Genomic DNA, 23649 nt, shown 5'->3' on the forward strand with positions numbered 1-23649 from the left:
AGAGAAAAAATAGTTACACAGGTCAAAAATCTGTTGGAATATAGGAATTTTTCTATACACAAATTATTCATTGTTACCCAGTATTCTTTATTCTAACCCAGTGGTTCTCAACCTTTCTAATGCCGTGACCCCATAATACAGTTCCCCATGTTGTGGTGACCCCCAACCACTTATACATCACCTGGTGCCAGGGGCATGGCCAAAGAAAAGGGGGGAAAAATGGTGGACAGCCTTGTTTGGTGACCCCCGTGAAATAGTCGTTCGACCCCAAATGGGGTCCCGACCCACAGGTTGAGAACCACTGTTCTAACCAGTGATTCCCTATGACCCTGTTTCTAATTGTTGACTGAGTCAACAATTTCTACATGCAAAACTACAATTTACCACCAATGTACATCACACACCTTGGTTCTAATTTACATGAAAGCTGGGACATGACAATTGAAGTAAAGATAAGGATAGAGAAAGCTCAAACAGCATTCTTCAAAATGAAAAAGGTCTTCTGTAGTCATGACATAAGCCTAAGACTGAAAATCAGGCTTGTCAGATGCTATATTTTTTCTATCCTGCTCTATGGAGTAGAGAGTTGGTCTCTGACAGAAGGCCACCTGAAGAGACTAGAAGCATTTGAAATGTGGATTTACAGGCGGCTGTTATGTATAAGCTGGGTTGACAAGATCAGAAATGAGGTGATAGGCCACCTGGGAAAGCCAAGGGAAATCATCAAAACAATTAAAAAACAAAAATTAGAATATTTCAGACATGATGCGACACCCAGAAAAATACAGCATACTCCATTTAATCCTCCAGGGAATGATTGAAAGCAAACGAGGTCCAGGCAGAAGAAGAACATCATGGCTTCAAAATCTAAGGGACTGATTTGGACAAAACTCAGCAGCACTTTTTTGTGCGGCTGCTGATAAAAACAGGATCGTCAACATGATCACCAACGTTGGATAACGAATACAGCACAAGAAGAAGAAAAAGTACAACAGAGGGAAAAAAATTATTAAGTTTCAGAGACATTTATAATCACTAATGTGATTATGTGTGTTGTGTTTATTGGGTATTTTTATTTTAAAACAAACAGAAGTATTTCTACTGAGACTTAAGAAATTTTGTATACAATTCACCTGCATAACTTACGCATATTACCCATGGTTTTTCTTCATTTTAAAAACTAAAGGTAATCTTAGTGGATTAAATCATTTCATAAAATTTTTACTACAAAGACTACATGGATAGATGATAGTTTCTGAATTTAGTGAAAAACAAATCAAGAAAACTTGCACTTCCATTTATGCATGATGATTAGAGTTGAATTATCAAACACACAAACATACAAACTGAGTTATACATGGCTATTCCACAGTAAACTTTGGGATATCTCTCAAGTATGTTCCCTATGAAATATATTGAATGACATTCATCAAGTACAATTCTGGCAAGCAGAATCTCCATGTGAATACAAAGAAGAAAATTATTTAACCAAAAGTTCTTTGTCCTCCATGAAATGACAAATACATCCAGCCCATTGTGTCCTTTACATTCAAGATACAGTCAAAGACGTGTTTCTATGCATTTATAGTAAAGTTGAGCAAATCAAATGTCCAACATTCAAGAAAATTCTGTGTAAGATGGCATTGAATGTACTTCTGTTCAAAATTTTGTCTGTATTCTGGATGTAGCTACCTGAGAAGCAGCCCTTAATGAGTTTGGCCCATCACAAAAGGAATGTATTTTTAAAAAATACATTTTGCAATATGATGCTTTTTTATTTGGGGATTATTTTTGCATTCACCCAAATCTAAATCAAAAAGAACAGGGCAGTTTAATCTGCAATGTATATTAGTTTGTATCAGATCAATTACTGGATCCAATATAATGTTATTTAGCAAATTACATTGAATTAACTTTGGCCCAAACCTTTATTTTCAGTAGTTCACATGTCACACATTGCCAAAATATATAGAAAATGAGGAATGGGGTTAAAGAATATTACTTCACCACCTAGATTATGCAATGACACAACTGGAAGTGCATCTTTTAATTTGGTATCATCATTTGGAGACCTTTTTCTGGAAGTATGGAGGCATTGGCTGAGATGTCTTAAGACTATTATACAGTGCATACTTTTCTGTATTTTGGTTTCTACTGAATACACATATGTGCTTGTATTTTGAATGTAAAAACAGCTGTGCAATAGTTATATGACTTATAGGGCATTTTCAAGAGGTGTGCATTATTCCAGATGGCTCAAGGTTTTTTTGTACATTACCCCATTTCTACAACTGATGAAAAAAATACTTTAGCATAACACAATATACTATTGATAGCTAAGTTACTTAACAAGTTGTAAGGTACAACTTGTTTTTTACTAACTGTATTTCAAATATTCATGAAATAAGGAATAGGGATTGAGTAGTACTGATTCAGTACTGTTTTATAAAACAAGTTAGTTTTTTCTTCACTAAATGGAATACTTACTGCTCATGCATTGCTGAGGCAAGCAGAGGAAAGTGTCACATTTTTGTGTGGTCAAGAATCAAACTAAAGCTTCATTCCCATACTCATTTTCCAGGACATAAGATCCAAACTAAAGAATTGAGGTGACATGTTGCACTAATCCAGGATATGTGTAATCATGATTATCTAATAAACCATAGCTGAATGAATTCAGGCTATACACAAAGTTTTAAAACATGATTTACAAAACACTCTTAGCATAATAAACCCAATCATATTTAGCATCATGGTTACAAACCAAATAACATGGGTTTAGTTATTTATTTGAGCTAAGCTATGCCAATTTACACATTTACAGTATATGCTCCGCTTGATGAATTACAACATAATAAATAAAAGATTTCCAATAGGAAACTTAAAGGAAAGGATGTAGAACTTAATTGTTTTCAGTAAGTAGATTTGCAATTGTATTTTAATTGATTAAATGGAGGCAGTCACATTCAATCAAGGGAAACAATGTTGAGAATTAATAGTATGCTTGTTAAATATTAAAATACTCAAGCTTTCTTCAAAATGTCATCTATACCATGCTTTTATAATAAGCACATTTCTTTCAATTTATCTAGGAAGTGATATGGAATAATAATATTGATGTTGTTGTTGTTAATTATTATTATTATTATTATTGAAACAGACAGCTATCTGCCACATAACACCCCAGACTTAACAATTGGCAATAAGAAAAACAAAAAAGTTTGGATAGTGGACGTGCCATTGCCTGAAGACAGCAGAATAGAAGAGAAAGAAAAGACAACAAAATACAAAAACCTACAAATAGAAATAGAATGACTGAATCAAAGGCAAGCAAGGGTAGTACCAATAGTCATTGGTGCCTTGGGTGCAATCCCAAAACAATTGGAGTACCACTTGAACGCCATTGACATAGACAAATTCGCCATCAGTCAATTGCAAAAGGCGGTTTTACTGGGAACAGCTTCTATCTTGCAATAATATCTGTAACACCATCAAACATCCACATCTGCCTACTCCAGGTCCTTGGTAAGGACTCAATAGGTAGACAAAAATGTCAAATTCACTCTGAACATCTGGCTGACTGTGCAAGAATAATAATAATAATGATGATGATGATGAGGAGGAGGAGGAGGAGGAGGAGGAGGAGCAGGAAAATCGAAGAAAGAGACCGAGGGACTAATTCTGGCTGCACAAGACCAAGCCTTAAGGACAAATGCATATAAAGTCAAAATTGAGAAGACAGCAACAGACAGTAAGTGCCGCCTATGCAAAGAAGATGAAGAAACAGTGGACCACCTGGTAAGCTGTTGCAAGAAGATTGCACAGACTGACTACAAGCAGCGGCATGACAAAGTAGCAACAATGGTGCATTGGAAGATCTGCAAAAAATATCATTTGCCTGTAAGCAAAAACTGGTGGGATCATCAAATAGAGAAAGTAATAGAAAATGATAAAATTAAACTGCTCTGGGACTTCAGAATTCAAACAGACAAGCACCTGCAACATAACACCCCAGACTTAACAATTGTCGATAAGAAAGACAAAAAAGTCTGGATAGTGGATGTGGCAGTGCCTGGAGACAGCAGAATAGACGAGAAAGAACTGGAGAAGATAACAAAATACAAAGACTACAAATAGAAATAGAAAGACTGTGGCAAAAGCAAGCAAGGGTAGTACCAATAGTAATAGGCTCCTTAGGTGCAATCCCAAAACAATTGGAGCACCACTTGAACACCATTGGCATTGACAAATTCGCTATTAGTCAATTGCAAAAGGCGGCCTTATTAGGAACTGCTTCCATCCTGCGACGATATCTGTAATACCATCAAACATCCACATCTGCCTATCCCAGGTTCTGGGTAAGGACTCGATAGGTAGACAAAATGCCAAATCCAGTCTGAACATCTGGCTGACTGTGCGATGATCCATAATAATAATAATAATAATAAATAAAAAATGTACAGTAATGGATAAGGGATACCTTGCTCAATAGTAGTAACTGTGAGAGGGATCTTGGAGTCCTAGTGGACAATCATTTAAATATGAGCCAGCAGTGTGCTGCAGCTGCCAAAAAAGCCAACACAGTGCTAGGCTGCATTAACAGAGGGATGGAATCAAGATCATGTGAAGTATTAATACCACTTTATAATGCCTTGGTAAGGCCACAATTGGAATACTGAATCCAGTTTTGGTCACCACAATGTAAAAAAGATGTTGAGATTCTAGAAAGAGTACAGAGAAGAGCAACAAAGATGATTAGGGGACTGGAGGCTAAACCATATAAGGAACGGCTGCTGGAATTGGGTATATCTAGTTTAATGAAGAGAAGGACGAGGGGGGACATGATAGCAGTGTTCCAATATCTCAGGGGCTGCCACAAAGAAGAGGGAGTCAAGCTATTTTCCAAGGCGTCTGAAGGCAGGACAAGAAGCAACGGATGAAAACTATTCAAGGAGAGAAGCAACCTAGAACTATGGAGAAACTTCCTGACAGTTAGAACAATTAACCAGTGGAACAACCTGCCTGCAGAAGCGGTGAATGCTCCAACACTGGAAGTTTTTAAGAAGAAACTGGACAGCCATTTGTCCGAAATGGTATAGGGTTTCCTGCCTGAGCAGGGAGTTGACTAGATGACCTCCAAGGTCCCTTCCAACATAATAATAATAATAATAATAATAATAATAATAATAATAATAATAATAATTCTATCATGGTATTTGACTTGGAAAAGCTCATTCAGATATGCAACTCATCACTTTGTAACTAGCAAGTGATGAATGCATATTTATAAACAGCTGAACTTCTGTCTACAGTGTCTCCTATAAAGTAGTGAGGAAAAGGCATAGAGCAGTGGTTCTCAACCTTTCTAATGCCGTGACCCCATAATACAGTTCCCCATGTTGTGGTGAACCCCAAATGGGTGTGGCCACCAATAAGAGGGAGTAGGACAGCTAGGGAAAAGGGAAAAAAATGGCGGACAGCGTGGTTTGGCGACCCCTGTGAAATGGTCATTTGACCCCAAATGGGGTCCCGACCCACAGGTTGAGAACCACTGGCATAGAGCCATAAAAATGATTATTTATCCCTGAACCAGATGAACCATAACAAGCAATTTTCCCCATTTTTTATTTTATTTTATTTCACTATCATCCTTTGTTGTGTGCTCCAACCACCATCCACCAAAATTCCAGATTTCTTTTTCATAGCAGAAGTGTCTATCTCTTAGTCTTAATTACTTCAAAGCAAACATCTTATCCATCAGGCATTTCAGATTCCATATGTGCATCACTATAGCTTTGTTGTGAACTTTCATTTATCGGTCTATCACTTAGATCATAATAACTCAGCTCAGGTGTATAGCTAGGATGCCGAACTGATTGAATGTCTTCCTTAGGTTTCTCAAAGGATGATTCATCTGTTTGTTGATAATGAGATGCTAGCACTTTGCCAGTTTTAAGATTTATCCAGCTTCCTTTTGGCATGGATAATGAATCATAAGTGAGCGCGGTTTCATATTCCACCTCTATATAAGCTAAAGATTGTGCACTCAACATATTCCTACTTACATGAGAAACTAGCACTTGCTCAACTTCATCAATACTCTGCACTTCATCCCAAGATGGCTGAATGCTGAGATCTGATACAGCAATTTCAGATGGTTTGTTGCTACTGCAGGTTTCCTGACCAAATTTTGCTTCACTCAATTTCACATCAGATATGGGTGCTTTGGGACAACCTGCAGAATTTCTATTGTTCTCCAAAGCTGTTTTACTAAGCAAGCTCATACTTGTCTGCTGGCCATGATTTATCAGTAATTTTCCAGTTTTTCTATTTAGCCAGAAATCATTTTCTAGAGAAATTCTGCTATATGTCTGCAGAGCTTCATCTTCCCCCTCTACATATGATGATGAACTGTCAAGGGTACTCCTACTTGCAGACTCATAAGACTGCTGTGCATCACTTGAGGGTGTGCTCCAAAGGATGTCATTATAGTGAAATTCATGTTTCACTGACTGCTTACTTCCTTGATGGAGTTCCTGCTCCACATCCAATTTGCTGGTTATTTGGAGAGTCATCCCTTCTTCCTGTCCAGAGGCCATTATTTCTTGCTGTTGGCTGGCCTGCTGGGGTGATATATCTTCTGCCTGTTGAGATGTATCTATCTGCTGGCTGGCTTGTCGGGAGGCTGGTACCTCTGCCTGTTTGCTCTCATTTTGAGATATTTCTGTCTGCTGACTGGCTTTTGGGGATGCTGGTACTTCTGCCTCTTGGCTGGCCTGTTGAGATGATGTTAACACTGCCTGCTGGCTAACCTGCTTGGATGCTGCTATTTCTGTTTGCTGGCTAGCTGGTTGGGATGTTGTCACCTCTGGCTGTTGACTGGCATGTTGGAATGGCAAGTCTGCATGCTGGCTAGGTTGGCAGTATTTCACCACCTCGGCTACTTTGGATGCCACCATCACTACCTCTTGGCCAGATTGTTGTGAAGCTAGTAACTCAGGCTTTGGAACTCCATCTATTAAAGCATCCTCCTGTAGACTTCCTCTTTGGGACTGCAGCAACTTCTCTTGTTGGTTTCCCACAGTGGGTTCATCTTTGTAGGACTCTTGCAGTTCTTTTTCTGCTTCATTACCTTCAAAAGATATTAGTTCTTTTTCTTTAATCAGTGCTGCTGCTGCTGCCATCTGATTCTCAGGCTGAGACTCATCCTTACAAGTATCTTGCTGTGCTACAATTTTCTTTCTGTCATCATCAACACGATGTATTTTATCAAATTCAGTCTTTTTTTCTTCAGGCATGGAATTCCTAGAAAAACTTTCCTTAGATGTGAGATTTACTTTTCTTGCTCTATGCTCCTGAAGCCAACTTCTTTCAGTTTGTTGACTGCTACATGTCATTATTTTACCAGTTCTTCTGTTTTTCCAGGTATTCATTCCAACTGAAATAATGCTGTAAGTTTGCTGAGCCTTTGAAGCAAATGAAGACTTTTGTTTTGAATTATTTATGACACTTTCAAGAGTATTATCCCCAGCTACTTTGTTCACTTTATCAGCAACCAGTTGAAGTTCTGCCTCTACCACAGCAGGTTGTTTACTTTCCCATTCAGGCAGTAATGTAATGGATTGTTGGCTAACACTCCAAGACTCAGGCATGATGGTTTGTTCACTATCTGTTTGGGATTTGAGCATGATGAGTGATTCAGTGAACCTTTGAGATTCTGATGTATCAAGCTTCACACTGTCCCTCCTACACCTGGATTCTCTCACTGATTCAGTGTTCCTTTGGGATTCAGGGATGGCAGGCTGTTTGCTATCCCTTTGGGACTCAGATACAGTAAGTTGTTCACTGCCCTTTGGGAATTCAAGCTCATATGGGTGATCACTGTCTCTTTGGAATTCTGGAATAGTGGGCTGTTCACCATTATTTTGGGACTCAGATACAGCAGGTTCACCAAACTTCTGGGACTCAGGGCAGATGGGCTGTTCATTACATTCTGATGGTTCTGGAATAGCAGACTGTCCGCTGCCTTTCAAAAAGTCAAGCAAAGGGGGATATTCACTGCCTATTTGAGGCTCTGGAAAAAGGGCTTGTTCACTGTCCCTCTGGGACTCAGAAACTGGGAGAAGATTTGCCTTCTGGAACCCATATACAAGATGTGATTCAGTAATCGTCTGGGATATGAGTGTTTCACTGGCTCTCCTGGACTGGGGCAAGTTGGGTAGTTCATTAGAGTTCAGAGACTGTAATATGCTGGGGGGTGCACTTACCCTGCGGGAATGGGGCATGTTGGAAAATTCTATTCCCTGGGATTTAATCAAGGATGGTCCACTGGTCTCCCATTTCTCAGAAAATAATTCACTGGTTTTTGATTCACTTCCAAAAGGCTGTTCACTAGTCCTATGAAGCTGTATGTTAGGTGACTCGTTAGTTATCTGGGACTCAGGTTCTTCAATGGCTCTCAAGGATTCAGACACTGTACATTTTTCACTAAATCTTTCAGATACAGGAAAAACAGTTTCTTCACTGCTCCTTTGGGAGTTAGGGGGAGTTGGGTATTCAGTGACCTTTGGGGATTCAGATAAAGTGGGCTCTTCACTGCCTTTTTGGAATTCTGGGGCAGCAGATACCTGTCTACCTTTCCCGAACTCTGAGATCATGCATTTGTTGTTATCCCTTTGATATTCCGGAATGGTGACCTGGCCACCAACCTTCTGTTCACTATTTGTTTGAGATTCAGGAACAAAAGATTGTTTACCTTCCCACGAGTCTGTTTTAGCAGGCAGTTCACTTGCTTTCTGGGTTTCAAGGGATATAAGCTGTTTGCTGCTTCTTTGGGATTCTAAACTTGGGTAGTGCTTACTATTCTCATGGGACTCAAGCACAGCACCTTGTTCTCTGCTTATTTTGATCTCAAATGCAGTATACTGTTCATTAGTCTCTGACTCTGAACTAATTCTTTGAGATTTTTGAACCCCAGACTCATTACTTTTTGATAGTGCTTCTTTACTGGCAAGTTTCTGCTTTTTCTCTCTATAATTCTGAAGCCAACTATCATTAGTCTGTTGACTCTGGTTTTGCATTAATTTGCCAGATCTTCGGTTTAACCAAGTAGTTTCCTCCAGTGAAATGATGCTGTATGTCTGTTGACCAAATGACATCTTTTGTTTCAGTGGCACTGTCCTATTTTCAGAAGTGATAGTCACAAGGGGCTCCTTTGCATCATCAATCTTGTTTTCTGTCCCTAGGCTACCATGCTGTGATTTTTGCTTCAGTTCAAATAACATATCACTTTGATTATCTTTTTTTTTAAATTGATGACTATCGTATTCAAATTCTTTTAACCCAGCTGATGGTCTGCTGTGACGAACTTGTCGATCTTCTTGAGGGAAACTATTGTGACGAAATTCTTGCACCTCAGTTTGCTGGCTATCATAGAGAGAGTCTGGTAAATTGGCTGGTAGACTGGAAGAGCGAAATTCTGTAATGTCAACTGGCTTGCTTCCTTGGCCAAAATCTTGCCCTTTTTCTGGCAGACTGTCAGTGCAGAGGTCTGAAATAACAGGCTTATCTGCTTTTTGCAAGTCATACTGATGACTACCATGGTGAGATTCTTGCATTCCTAATTGTGTTCTAATTTTTGCAATGCTAACTGTATCAGTCTGTAAACCTTTTTCAAGCAACTCTCTTTTCAGACTCTGAGCACTATCTGTCTGCTGAGCTTGGTCAATTTTAATTTTTCGTATTTTTCTACGTCGCTTTATTTTTTGTTCCTCTGATTTTGTTTTTTCTGATTCTACTTGTTGGCCTCTTAGTTGGGTCTCCTGCCATACTCTAGATATTTTTGGCTCTTGAATATTATATTGGGATTCTGGTACCGCAGTCTGTTGACTATCTTGCTTTGATTCTTGTCCCTGGAGCTTTTGAATATTGCGCCGAGATTCTTGTACTGCAAGAGATCGACTACCTCGCCTTGATTCTTGTCCCTCTGACTTTTGATTACTGTGCTGAGATTCTTGTACTGCAGCTTGTTGACTAGCTTTCCTTGATTCTTGCCCCCGTAGCTTTTTAATATGATGCTGAGATTCTTGTATTGCAATAGATTGACTACCTTGCCTTGATTCTTGTCCTTCTGGCTGTTGAATACCATGCCAAGATTCCTGTACTGCAACAGATCGACTACCTCGTCTGGATTCTTGCCCCTCTGGCTGCTGAATACTGTGCTGAGATTCCTGTACTATAACAGAACAACTGCCCCGTCTTGATTCTTGCCCTTCTGGCTGTTGAATACCATGCCAAGAATCCTGTACTGCAACAGATTGACTATCTCGCCTTGATTCCTGCTCTTCTGGCTGCTGAATACTGTGCTGAGATTCTTGTACAGTCACAGATTGACTATTCCTCGATTCTTGTCCATCTGGAGGCTGAATACAGTGCCAAGATTCTTGTACTATATCCCTTTGAGAAATTTGTTCTAATTCTTGCCATTGTAGCTGTTGCGTACTATGTTGAGATTCTTGTAACACAGGTTTCATTTCAGAAGCCCCAGAAAATGTTAACAATGTTTCAGTATGTAATGTTTCTTTTTCTGAATTGTTTATCATGGATTGATGAAAAGGAAGTAAAAGTTCTGCAAGTGTTTCTGGGCCCCAAGCAATACTAGTTTGTTGATAGCTAGATATCCTCTGACTTGTTCTTTCACTAATCAAAGTCCTTTCTTTCATTAAATCTGCTTCGTTCAAGGGCTGTTCCTGAGAAAATGTTTTGCTTGGTAGATTTTGAACACAAATGGCTTGTTCATTGCTGTGTGGAGATTCCAGTCTATTTAAATCTTGGCTACAAAGGTGTGAGACTTGTGTCTTTATTTGCTGACTATCATGCTTTTCTACTTGTTCAGTTGCATAGCCAGATTCTTGCATACAAGTTTTTTTTATTTTTGTCTTTTCAGGAAAAATAATCTCCTGTTCAAAGCCCTCTTGAAAAGACTTTGGGGTTTGTAAAGGCTGGTAAGCAACAGGCTGCTGATTATTACAATAGGATTCTTGGTCTTGAAGTTGAGGACTGTTGGGCTGCAATTGTTTCTTAAAAGGTGTTACACTACTTGTCCTTGCAGAAATATTTGTCTGCTCACTTTCATCCATTATTTCTTTCCGTCTAAAAATGCTCACTTTGCTATCTGTTTGAAGAGACTTGTCCACCACATTTTTTTCAGAAATTATTCTTTTTATAAGTTCTTGTTCCATTGCTTGTGTAGAATAGCCAGTTTTCTGGTAGTGACTGATCTAAGTATAATTCTCATTTGGGTCAGAAGTAGGTTCCAGACTCTCCAAATTGAGTATTTCCTCATTCCCAGGATTTATCTGGGCAAGTGCAATTTCAAAATCACTCAGCTTTTCTTTTAGCAAAATTGCTAAATTAATTCTGAGGCCCTGAGGTACTAGCTTTTGTAGCATCAGCAAGCCAGATCTCCTTTCTAACCAAGCTGTTTTCTTTTAAAAAGCTACACGTAAAAGAAACATAAGTGCAACTTTTCTGATCCCAGTTCATAACGATTAATTCTTTTCATCAGGAATGTGACTTGGATGTAGGTTGAAACATTTTCTAGGTGATGGTAAACCTTTGTTGGGTGCGTGTTTCTTATTTACAGCCTGTTGGAATCATGGCCTTTTATGTCTAGATTAAGGAGTTAGCAAGTAATTTGTCTGATGATCGTTTCCTGTTCTTACTCCAACTGCCTTTGTTCTACAAGCATCAGAAAATGGTCTGTGACATCACGGCACAATGTGCTCCAATCATTTATCTTACATCTAAGCAAGATTCTAAGTCCAAGTCTTTAGAACTAAGATTAGAGTTCATTTTTGCCATTCAAGGGCAGCAACTGAAGCCTTGACTATTCTTCTTACTGTCTTCTAAAGAAAGTGGCTTTACAAAAAGGTAACTAATAATAATTTCCCTTAACCAATTCTTAAGTGTTGCCTTATGGCAGAAATGTCAAACACAAGGCCCGGGGGCCGGATGCGGCCCTGCAAAGTGGTTTCATGTGGCCCATGAAGCCATCCTGGAAACAGTGAAGGAATGGCCCCCCGCTGCCTTGGCCCTGGCCCAGGCCGGCCAGGAGCCATTGTACAATTTTGTGGTGGCCATCTATGCTGAAACACATTCAGTCTTAACTCCACAAGGCCATCTGGAAACAGCGATGAACCAGCCCCTGCTGTGTCAGCCCCGCCCCCTGGATGCATGCTGGGGAGGTGTCACCCTTTGTGAGGAATGAAGAAATGGACCATGCCTTGGCACTTGCCCTGGTCCCACCCCCTTCTGCCAGAGACCCTCAGATCTGTCCCACTCCTGCTCATGTTCCCACAGACACCTTTGATGCGAACAATGTAGAGCTGGCCATGCCCACCCAATAGGCCACACCCACTCCATCCACGCCCACCCCGTAGGCCGCAGCCACCCTGGCCACACCCACCCAGCCCCCCTGAGGGCAACCACAATGCTGATGCGGCCCTCAATAAAATTGAGTTTGACACCCCTGCCTTATGATTATGAAATATTTTAGAAAATTGTTGAAAACAATGGGTTTGTAGAGTACAAAACTGATCATTTCATAATTTTCTTTTGCTAGATTTTCTGGCGGCCTTCACCAACTTCATTCCTTGGCTAGAAATTATGAGAGATGCAATTCAGCATGTTTGTACGGGACATAAGACAGAACTTTTGATTTTAGATGACAGTTTGGCTGGCATGAGGAAAAATTTCTCCAGGTCACTTGGCTGTATGAAGGTATGGAGGTGTGAAACAGGTCAGTATTTATGTATTTATTTCATTGATTTATTGAATTTATTTGCTGTCTATCTAGTAGGAAATGACTTTGAATGGCTTTCAGCATTAAAACATTAAAAAAACTAGCAACTAAATATCTTTAAAAGAATAAAAATAGAAATCCCAATCAAGATATAGTTAAAAGATGGGGAGAGAGGGAATAGAATGCATGGAGAGGGGATATTATTACCTCTTAATTCAACAACCGCCTCCAATATGATGTTCCCCGATGAAGGACTCAGGCTATCTGGCAGGCTCCTGTGGAAGGACAGAATGGTGGGAGCCAATCTCATCTTAGTGGGTAAGATGTTCCATACACAAGGCCCTTCTCCTGGACTCTGCCAGCCAGAATTCCTTAATTAATGGGGCCTGCAGCATGCCTACTCTGCTGGCACAGGTGGGCAGGACCTCTCAATCTCTATCAGCATCGATTGGGACCAGCCTTGGAGAAGGAAGCCACACCAGTGCAAAACTGAGTCACCCAGTCTCAAACCCCACAGCTAGTCCAAAAGAATACCATGTTCAAGGTCTATCTCTCAAGGCTGCTGAGAGATCACGGAGAGCAAGGATGGTTGCACTACCCCATCCCAGTCTTGCCAGAGATCATTTACTAGTACGACCAATGCCTTTTCCATCCCCTAATTGGGTTTGAATTCTGGCTGAAAGATAATCTGTTTCATCAAGGACCTCTGTAGCTGTCAAGCAACCACCTTTTCTACCACCTTACCTAAGAAGGGAAGATGGGAAACTGAACAGAAGTCTGACAGGCAGGTGGGGTCAAGTGATGGTTTTTAAGGAGGGGACAAACTGGAGCCTCCATAAAGTGCCCTGGGAAAGTCCCCTCCTGTAGTGAGAAATTTATCACTGCTTAAAGAATATGATATTCTCTTTCAGTTTGTTTTGTTTTGCATGTTGTCTTAGTTCTAAACACAATATAGCAACAATAGTCCATTATTTGGAAAGACCAGTTTCTGTGCATTCTGAAAAACAAAATTATACTGATGAGGCTGGTTTCAAGTCTGCATGCTTTCACTGGTGCAGGGACAAAGTATGCTTATCTGTGTATTTGCAGTAGAATATCAAAGCACAAGGAGCCAAAAGATGCTGCCAAGAAAAGGTACAGAGAAAGTGTAATCACATTATCTCACACTTTGAAGCTCTAGAAAGAAAGCTAAAGAACCCGGAATTTTAGGTTGCATTCTCATTAATCCTTTCAGGCTATAGGAGTAGACTGGAAAGAGAAAGAACACTGCCAGGAAATGACAACACAAAAATACAGATTATTAGACAGCTAAGATTCCTTCCAATCCTATAATTCTATGATACACACAACAATATGAAATCAGTTTCCAGTTCTTTAGCTGGTGTTTGCCATCAATCATATTGATTTCTTCCCAAAAATCTAGGTTGTCATAATAGTATATGCGCAAATCCATGCAGTGTGTACTTATGTAATTTGGTAAATGGAATTTTTTTCAATGCACAGATTTTCTAAATGCTGTTTAAGGCTTTTTCATACAGTATTCAGTGTGCATATACTATAACCACTAGAACAATCTCAGCCAATGTATGCCATAATGTCTCAATTTTAGTTTTAATACTTGAAACTTTGTGATCTTCTCTGATTCTTTATCTTCAATTATCCCATAGTATTGCCACATCAATTATCCACATTTTCTTCTTTTCAGCCACAGTTAAATCTGGTGTATGCCATAATCTGTTTTATTTATTTTCGGGAGGGTGTGTGTGTCAGTCCATAGGTTGTTTCAGTGCAGGCCTGCATTGGCTCTGTTCTTATTACTTGTTCTAAGCTATTATTATATTTCTATCCCACCCTTTTTATACATAACTCTAGGTGTTGAACATAACTAACACTGTACTGCCTATTTTCGAGATGCTTGTGACTTATATGCTCAACCCAAATACCTACATTATAGTTGACAGCTTTTTCTCATCTAGTGTCACCGTCCATCAGAATTACACCTGGAGTCTAAGTTATCAAAACTGTAGAAAGATTAAAATATTTCAATGCTGGTTAACTCATTCTTGAGAAAGGAGATTGCCTCTTAAGGAGGCATTAGTTCACCCCCTCCTCAAGAATCACTAAATCCCACCATACTGGACAATTTTTTTAGAGAATGTTGTGGGAAAGGTGGTCATGCAGCAGCTTTAGTGAACTCTGGATGAAGCAGATTATCTGGATTCCTTTCAGTCAGGATTCAGACCTAGATATGGGATAGAAACAGCACTGGGTACAATTTTGGATCATGTCTGGCAGGAGTGGGGTGGGGAATAATACACACATCCTGGCTCAACCTCTATTTTCTGATATGTGGGAATGATCTTGGAAGCCAGGGCAAGGAGATTCAGCCAAAGGCAGTCAGATAAAAGGCAGCTTAGCCAATAACAGGAATGTGATTGGGGCAAGAGGCGCAGAAGAGTTCCTCTTTGTTTTGGGGCTGAAAAGGATTAGATTGGGAGGGAGAAATACTTTCAGTCTTACAGTCAGGAAACACAACCTGATGAATTAATTCTAGTTATTGTAAGGTTACATTAACATAATCTTGCAAGTCTGGAAGCACTCCTCTCCCCGGCCTCGTTATGTTGCAAAAGTATTGTGGAGATTTGAAGCTCAACATGTTTCCTGTCTGCGTTGCCAATCCATATCTTGACGAAATAGGTATGGATTGGCAACGCAGACAGTAAATGTGTTGAACTTTAACTCGCCACAATACTTTTGCAACATAACTAACGGAAAGGAGATTGGGGGAGTATCTCTGGAAGGTACCTGAGGATGATTTTAGAAGCTCGATCGAACGAGAGGGCCGCAAAGGATTAGGCAGCTTCTGGGGCCGCATAACAGCGAAGCCTCCTATTTCTTCCTGGCCATGACGTTTCTGGTACTACGACCGCTCTCCGCCCGCACTTCACTTGAGCGACTACAGAGCAAAAAGCCGTCCTCAGGGAAAAGCAAGGCAAGCCGGCGGCCCCACCTCTATTGAGTATCCGAAGGGGCCGCCTTCTTTTCCCATTGGCACTTGCCCGACAGGCCGACTCCCTCTTCCTCCGGTCCTCTTCCCGGGCCGCTAGAGAGCGCAACTGGACCCTGCCCGGTAGTTTAGGCCGGCCTCTGCGTTTGCGCAGTGCGCGTGAGACCGAGGCAGCCGCGGCCCAGGCTTGGGAAAGTAGAGCGGCGGCGCCTGCTGCGGCTTGCGGCGGGGCCCGCGGCTTGGGGGACGCGGATGTGACCGCGGTTGGCCAGGCCTGCGGGCAGGGCCGGGGAGCAGTTGAACCGCTCCGTTGCCCCTTCCTCTCCTCCGCCATCCATCCCAAGGCGCGGGAGGAAGAAGAGGGGCTATGCAGCCGCCTCAGCCGCCCCCCTACGAGTTCCTCAGCGAGGAGAACGGGCAGAAATGGCGGGGGCTCCTCGTGCCGGCCCTGCGTAAGGTCAGTCCTTCCTGGCAGCGGCGTCCTGTCATGTGGGCGCGCTCTCTCGCACGCGGTCCTCCAAGGTGGGGAGCTGCAAAGCAACCCCCCCCCGCCGCCTCCGTTGCCAGGCGTCTCCCGGACAGCGGGGATCCTTCTTGTCAGTCCGCAAAGTGCTCTCGCTCCCTCCTCCCCCCCCCTTTCGGCGGCTTCAGTTTACCTCACACGAAGGGTCCCTTCCGAGCCTTAGGAAGCCGCCCCCGTCAGGGCACGCCCCCTTTAACCTCTCAATAAAGCTGCCCTGCCTCAGCCCAATGCTCTCCGTGGCCCCTCAGGCGCCAGGAGATCTTGCCTAGGAGCTTTCCTTTTCTGCCACCGATTTCTCACTACGTATTGCGTTGCAGGTGTCATGTAGTGCTTCAAGTCTGTGTCGTGCGAATGGACTGAGGGGCTTTTGGGTAGGTCGCTGCCTCAGCTCAACCTACCTCACAAGGTTCTTCTGAGAGAATATTCTTTGTGAACTCCCTAGAGTTCAATCTCAGCAATACACAAGAACTTATTTGCAGGGTTAGAAGAGGGAAGCGGTGGCAGTGTGGAAATTCCCCATTCTTTCCCAAGAGAAACTTTCTTACTTGTTGATAATTAAACTTGTATGCTGCCTTACTTGGGTTTATGTTCTGTACATTGGTTAAAAATTCCTGGAGGAGATATGGGATTTCTTTCTAACAATGAACAAATAAATATAATGCAGGTAGGTGGTCCTTGCGTACCAACTACCTCATGGTGTGACTGAAATTAAAATGACACTAAAAAAAACCCTTTACAATCAAGCCTCACAATTATAACCATTACAACATTCTGCAGTCACATACGATCACCACTGAGGTGCTTCTCAACCAGTTTGTGACAGGCAGAGTTAATAGAGAAAGGGGACATAAATTCATAAATTGTGATAATGTGATTTTTTTCTTGTATATATTAATCTTAAACTCAGCATCTCTTAACTCAGAACCTTTCAGATATATTAAGTTGCAATCCAGGACCTGGGCACCTAGTTGAAGATAACAGGAACTGTATGTTGTATGTTCCCATCTTTTTACATGGAACTGCCAAAAGGCATCTTCAGTCACCATGTGACTCAGATGTTCTTCTGTACAATTACACAGATCATTCTATGGTATATTATTCTTTAGTTGGCCCCTTGTATAGACACATTTCCTGCCTTGTATTTACCTCTTCTGTATGCACATTGACATCATGATCATATTGATCATCATGCTCCTGTAAATGTTTTATGTAAGGAAGGCAGTTGAGTAGATTTGTATGTATATGGAAACTGCAAATATACCAGGCATATTCAAGCACACTATAAAGATATGGAAGGAAGACAAACTGCAGAATTTGAGGTATTTGTACTGCATAATGTTGACTATTGTTGGAATAATGAATTCAGTCTAGGTAAGATGCTGGTCCAAACTATGTAATGTGATTTGTATATTTATTTTTGACTCAATAAGAATGAGTCCTTTTGCTGTGATGGATTCATAGTAAGCCTAGCACTGTGAATGAACTAGTAATCTGAGTCATTGACTTATCTGTCTGAGAACAAACCAATTTTTATATCCTTCCATAATCAGTCAAAGACCAGTCAAAGACTAGTCACAGAATCTGCCTTTCTTCTAAGAAACTGAGGAATGTTTTGATTGTCTTGCATGGTTTAGTATAATTTGATTTTTATAGCATAGCATTATATTTCAGGAAATGTGCAAGAGTTTTGTGATTGAATTGAGATGGAGCTTTCCTGTATTAACCACCCATGTTGTGATTCTAATTATACCACCGGCAATATCTATTTCTTTTTAAAATAGTTTTCAAAACTCAGAAAAATACAAGCAGAACTATATAAGCATTTTTCTCTGACCTAGTTCATGTGCTGAACTAAGACACGATGAATTTATTTGATTTATTATGTTGCATGAACCCAGGAGTCTGTAACACATACTTTATGGTTTAGTGTACTTTGGAAACTCAATCATTTGTGAATTACTTAGTAAATCAAGTTAAGTGGCTTAACATTGTATGTGAACCCAGTTATATATTTTGGCCTAATTTATTTTGTCCACAAAGTTATTGTAATTTGTAAACCATCATATTTTATACTTTCAGTATACATCCCTCTCTCCCCCCATCCTTGTATTTTATGGCAAGTTGAGAACATGTCATAGGCACTGTCACAAAATGCCTTCATGATATTTTAGCTTTTTGCAAAGAAGATAAAGTGAGTGCTTCATTTTACTGGTAAATATGTATATTTGTATGTATGTATTTATATGTACATACACGCGCGCACACACTTTTCCCCCCAAGGATGCCTCCAAAATACTCAGAGGAATTGTTGAAATACAAGTTATGTTTGAGGCTGATGCTTTGCTTTGTAACATGCTCTCCATTCATTTTTTTTATTAAAAGAATTTAAAAAAATTGACAAGCCTGCCAGATTTCAAAGAACATATTATTGTTCCAAGAGCAATGCTTTGAACTTGGCTTAGCATGTGAGAGATGCCAAAGCAATAATTTCAGTGAGAAGATACTTGCTATTTGATAATTTTAAATTTATTCCAATTTGTATTATACAAATGTTATTTCTCTCCATGAAAAAAATACAGAAAGATGATTTCTTCTCCCTTCCGTAAATTTTATGAAGGATTTAAGGTTACAGAAAAATCCATATGATATAATAGAGACAAAAACTATTTTTCCTGGATTATCTTTTATCTGTCTGCTGTTTTTTGTTATAGAGCTAAATGGACAATGTTTGTCCATTTTTTTCTCAGTTACAATGTAAGTTTGTATATAGGAAGATTTACTTTTTTTACTGTAACTTCAAAAAATTAACTGGGATGGGGTTAGAAAGTAATTGAACTAGACACATATCACTAAGGCTAAATTAAAAAGGTAACGAAGGGTGTGAGTTAGTTTCAGCTCCAAGTGACAGAATATCCAGCAGTTTTCTTGGCAATAAAATGAAAATATCTTTTTCTTGGTCAAGTGGAAATAACATCCCAGAAGGCGACAGTGGCAAGCCACTTTCCTAACTTAGCCAAGAAAATTATTTGGAGTTGTCAACAGGAGTTAAAATTAATTAAAGGACATCTTTTTTAATACTATGTCTTCATTTTTAACTTTTGAGTACTTAAATAATTCATTAGAAACTGCTCATTTTTAGTATTTACAGGTTTTTATATTTGTGCTGTGTATACATATTTTGTAGTGTAAACTATCAGGGGTTGTCTCTTGAGCCTTGTTATACACAAGCATTCTATTCCTTGCAGGGGCCTTTTATACTATAGTCTTGAGGCCGTGTAGTTCCTTATTGCTAAGAGGTGCAAATGGTTAGAGACAGTTATCAAAGAAATCCCATGCAAATATTAGGTAAAGTATGTTTTTCACACAATGTAATAAGTTATCAGTAGAAAATTCAGGGGGAAAAATTAATTGATTATTGCAATACATTTTATGTGGGGTTCTCCTTGAAGAAGATTCAGATATATTTTAGTAAAGAATATGGTGCCAAAAGTCCTGACTAATTGTGGGAGATGATCATATTGTGAGGATTGTATTCTATTAAGTCCTTCATGGCTTTGAGTCACAGGAGTGCCTTTTTCTCTTATATTCATATTGGAGCCTTGTAGTTTTCATCAGAGGCCTATTATTAAGTACCTTCATTTGCTGATATGGCTAATGTAATGAGTGATTCAGAAACGGCTTTTTTAGTACTCTTGTGTCAGTGTGACATGCCATCCCTAGGGAGGGCTACTTTGTATTTCTACTTTCTGATTATGTGCCTGAACAAAAGCATCAGGTTTTCAAAGTTTGTGAGGAAAGTTATAAATAACTGCAACTTTTCAGAGTTTGTGAGGAATGTAACTACTAAATTAATTTTAATACAGTACGTTTCAAAATAACTTATTTCAGTGGGGGTGAACATGCTTGCATGCACAAACTTGGTTGATAGACTTCAAAATTCCCTATATCTTCAGAAATTTAGTCATCTAAAAGAGGGTGTTTTCTAGAATGAGGGAATTGTAAGAAAGTACTGGGTAAAAATATTTTTGCATGATTCATAGTTCTAAATTTAGCAGCATTTTTTCCATTCCCTTTCAAATACCAAGGTTTTGAACAATTACAGAAGATGGTAATACTAGGTTATTAATGAAATAAAAGCTTACCCATATCTTCTACATAAATATTCATTATTAGATATTTTATTGTGGAACACTCAGAAAAATGAGTCTTTTAAAATTATGAGAGATATGCTATTGTTGTCTGTATCTCTGTAATCATTAGTTTGTCTTCTGATGGAACATAACAGTTATATCTTTCTGCAGGTTCAGCAGCAAGTCCATCCCAACCTTTCAGCCAAGGAAGATTCCCTCTTTTACATCGAGGAACTAATTCTTCAGCTATTAAATAAATTATGCATTGCACAGCCACGGACATTTCAAGATGTGGAGGTATGAATGCAATGCATGTGAAGGGAAAAAAAACAGGTGTTTCCTCAAAAAACAATGCTAGTGTGAAAAGAGGAACTGAAAAATTCAACAAATTAAATCATGCAATGGAGAGAGTATTACTTCTCTAAACGTAGATCATGAAATATGGAGAATTTTAAAAATGTTATGTGGATATACTGATCAGTATTATCTGGTATAAGCTGTTGTACATAATGAATATAAAATCAGCAAAATGATATTTTTAGAGAGCTAGTTTAGAGAGTAGTTTACTGACAGCAGACATTTACAGGTAGTCCTTGACTTATTACCACAACTGAACACAAAATTTCTATTGCTAAGGAAGACAGCTGTTAAGTGAATTTTGCTCCATTTTACGACTTTTCTTGCCACAGTTTTTAAGTGAATCACTGCAGTTGTCATGTTAGTAACACAGTTTTAAGTGAATCTGGCTTTCCCATGGACTTTGCTTTGTCAGAAGGTGGCAAAAGGTGATCACATGATCCTGGGACACTGCAACTGTCATAAATATATGCCGGTTGCCAAGTGTCCGAATTTTTATCATCACAGGGGTGCTGAAACATTTGTAAATGTGAAAAACGGTCATAAGTAACTTTTTTCAATGCTGTTGTAACATTGAATGGTCACTAAATGAATGGGTTCATTCAGCGAGTGTTCAAAATTGGTGCTGAACAAAAGGAGTTATGACCGATGCCTGAAGTTATGGCTGTTACAGTCCTCTTCGGTCACCTGATTAAAATTTTCACTTAGTAGCAATCCTACCCTTACAATTTCAGGTATACTGCAACTTCCCCTCACCTACCTATTTCTTCCGCCACCCACCCATCACTGCTGTGGCCTTGGTGGTCTCATCCTGCTCACTGGGTACTTCTCCCCACCTCCCCAGGGATCTCTTTTCTCCATCCCATGGCCTGGAGGACTGGGCCCTCTCCCAGCCCATCACAGCCAGGAGACCCAGGCCCTTTCCCTGTCCCCATTATGCCCGCCTCCACAATTACAGAAAAAGGCAAAGGTAAATGGACCCAGGTATGAAGGGGCAGGAAGAGGGCCTGGCCTTCCTAGCCCTGGCAACTTTCATGTGCTGGTAGGTGCTGAGGCTCCCTGGGCCTGCCCATCCCCTGAGGGACTGCTGTGTAATTGCTTAATGGCCTGCACAATAGCAATAGCACTTAGACTTATATACTGCTTCACAGTTCTTTACAGCCCTGTCTAAGCAGTTTACAGAGTCAGCATATTGACCCCAACAATCTGAGACCTCATTTTATCGACCTCGGAAGGATAGAAGGCAGAGTCAACCTTGAGCCAGTGAACTGGAACTACCACACTGCTGGCAGTCGTCAATCAGCAGAATTAGCCTACAATACTGCATTCTAACCTCTGCACCACCATGGCTCTTAATGCCTCAGTAGCTTAATGCACAATTGGGAGAGTGGGATTGCCATCGTGGAGCAAAGTGATTAGGTGGGCATCTTGCTTAGCAACTGCTTCATTCAGAGACCAAGAGTTTGGTCCCAATTGTGGTTGTAAGTTGAGGACTTACCTATAATGCTCCTTTACATTGTAGTGTACAAGAGAAATTGCATGGTTATTGCAAATAAACTTATATGTTTGTGACAGAGAATAATTTTTCTTAATTCCTAATGGTGTGTTCAGTGCATTATGCTTTTCCCTCACAAGCAGAAGAATTAAAATAGTATTTTGAAAAGTATTTTGAGCCAATGCAGTGCTGCATGGCTGTTGTTTGGAAGGGAAAAGAATACTCAGAGAAATAAATTATATACTCTAGTCAAAATTTAAAGAAACAAACTTGGTTCTCTTTTTTTGTTGAGAATCTGACAGCTGGTTTTTTTGCACTGGGGCAGGAGCGTGTTCAAAAGACATTTCCTCATCCAATTGACAAGTGGGCAATCGCAGATGCACAGTCAGCTATTGAGAAGCGAAAACGAAGAAATCCTCTCCTGCTGCCTGTGGACAAAATACATCCTTTATTAAAGGTATATTGGGACAAAAATATTGATGATTTAATATGACATTTTTAATCTGCTAAATTTAATAATTTCCTTTCCTATCCTTCATTAAGACACTCTTCCCTGAAAAATATGAAATAATTGTGAAATGGCAAAATATAACTAGACATGTAGAAAAATATATCTTTTCTTGGGCGAAAAGTGAGTGTCCTATGATTAGAAAAGAGGAAAAGGTTAAATCGGAGAAAGAAATACAATTTCTAGTTGTAGCATTTATAAATAAACTCCACTCTTATTTGTGACTTAACAAACTCACCCATCAGTAGGAAAAATAAAGCGGGTAAAAAGAAATCTAGAATGGCACCAGCTTCCCGACAGTATGTAGAATCCTATACATGGAGGTTATATTTCTCTTTTTGGAGGCTTTTGTGTGTTCTGCAGGATCATTGATTCCAAGTTAGTGTGTGTATCCTTGCACTCTTTCCATCATGAAATAATGTTCTTTTTGGGCCCTGTTGTCATCAAATGAATTTGTGTGATGTCTGAATATTTCCCCTCAAAAAAGATTATCATTTTCACAATAGTCTGCAAGAATTCCTCTTAAAACTGCCAAATGTCAGCTGTCTTCTGCCAGCTGCTGATAAACTCCAAACACAGAAGGAACAGGTGACCAGCAAACTTTAATGCAAAAGAAAAGTCAGCACTGGGAGTGAATTGCTCCCAGTGCTTTACATAGTTGTGCTCCACCCACCAACCCCACCCCACTTAGCAAGCCAGCATCCGGTCCGTATGGATAATAGGCGTAGTGCACCACCCTTCCCCCCCCCAGACACACCCACGGAGCCTCTGCCGTCCCAGCCATTTGTTCTGATAACGAGGCAGCTGGAGGAAGGGAGACGCAGCAA

At 40.0% G+C, this 23649-nt stretch overlaps 2 protein-coding genes across 4 annotated transcripts in view; one reads left to right on the forward strand and one right to left on the reverse strand.

The window, feature by feature from the left end:
• The window catches only part of LOC120301816, a 25249-nt gene extending 9482 nt beyond the window's left edge, over nt 1-15767 (reverse strand). Inside the window, exons 1-3 of one of the 2 annotated variants that reach the window (XM_039329468.1) lie at nt 15608-15767; nt 13010-13077; nt 5107-11739 (exon numbers count right to left, since the gene is read on the reverse strand). In XM_039329468.1, the coding sequence (XP_039185402.1) occupies nt 5751-11240 (5490 nt within the window). In that variant the 5' untranslated portion in view covers nt 11241-11739; nt 13010-13077; nt 15608-15767 and the 3' untranslated portion in view covers nt 5107-5750. Of the gene's footprint in view, nt 1-5106; nt 11740-13009; nt 13078-15607 lie in introns of those variants that run through there. The other variant, XR_005555040.1, reaches the window with a different exon arrangement.
• Nucleotides 15768-15954: 187 nt separating this feature from the next.
• Nucleotides 15955-23649, forward strand: part of SOS2 (SOS Ras/Rho guanine nucleotide exchange factor 2) — a 38161-nt gene continuing 30466 nt past the window's right edge. Inside the window, exons 1-3 of one of the 2 annotated variants that reach the window (XM_039329470.1) lie at nt 15955-16266; nt 20634-20759; nt 22640-22771. In XM_039329470.1, coding sequence (XP_039185404.1) covers nt 16177-16266; nt 20634-20759; nt 22640-22771 — 348 coding nt within the window. In that variant the 5' untranslated portion in view covers nt 15955-16176. The remainder of the gene's footprint in view (nt 16267-20633; nt 20760-22639; nt 22772-23649) is intronic. The other variant, XM_039329469.1, reaches the window with a different exon arrangement.

This window comes from Crotalus tigris, unplaced genomic scaffold (genome assembly GCF_016545835.1).
Source record: "Crotalus tigris isolate CLP2741 ecotype Arizona unplaced genomic scaffold, ASM1654583v1 scf7180000024398.1132909, whole genome shotgun sequence".
In the NCBI taxonomy this organism is placed as follows: Eukaryota; Metazoa; Chordata; class Lepidosauria; order Squamata; family Viperidae; genus Crotalus; species Crotalus tigris.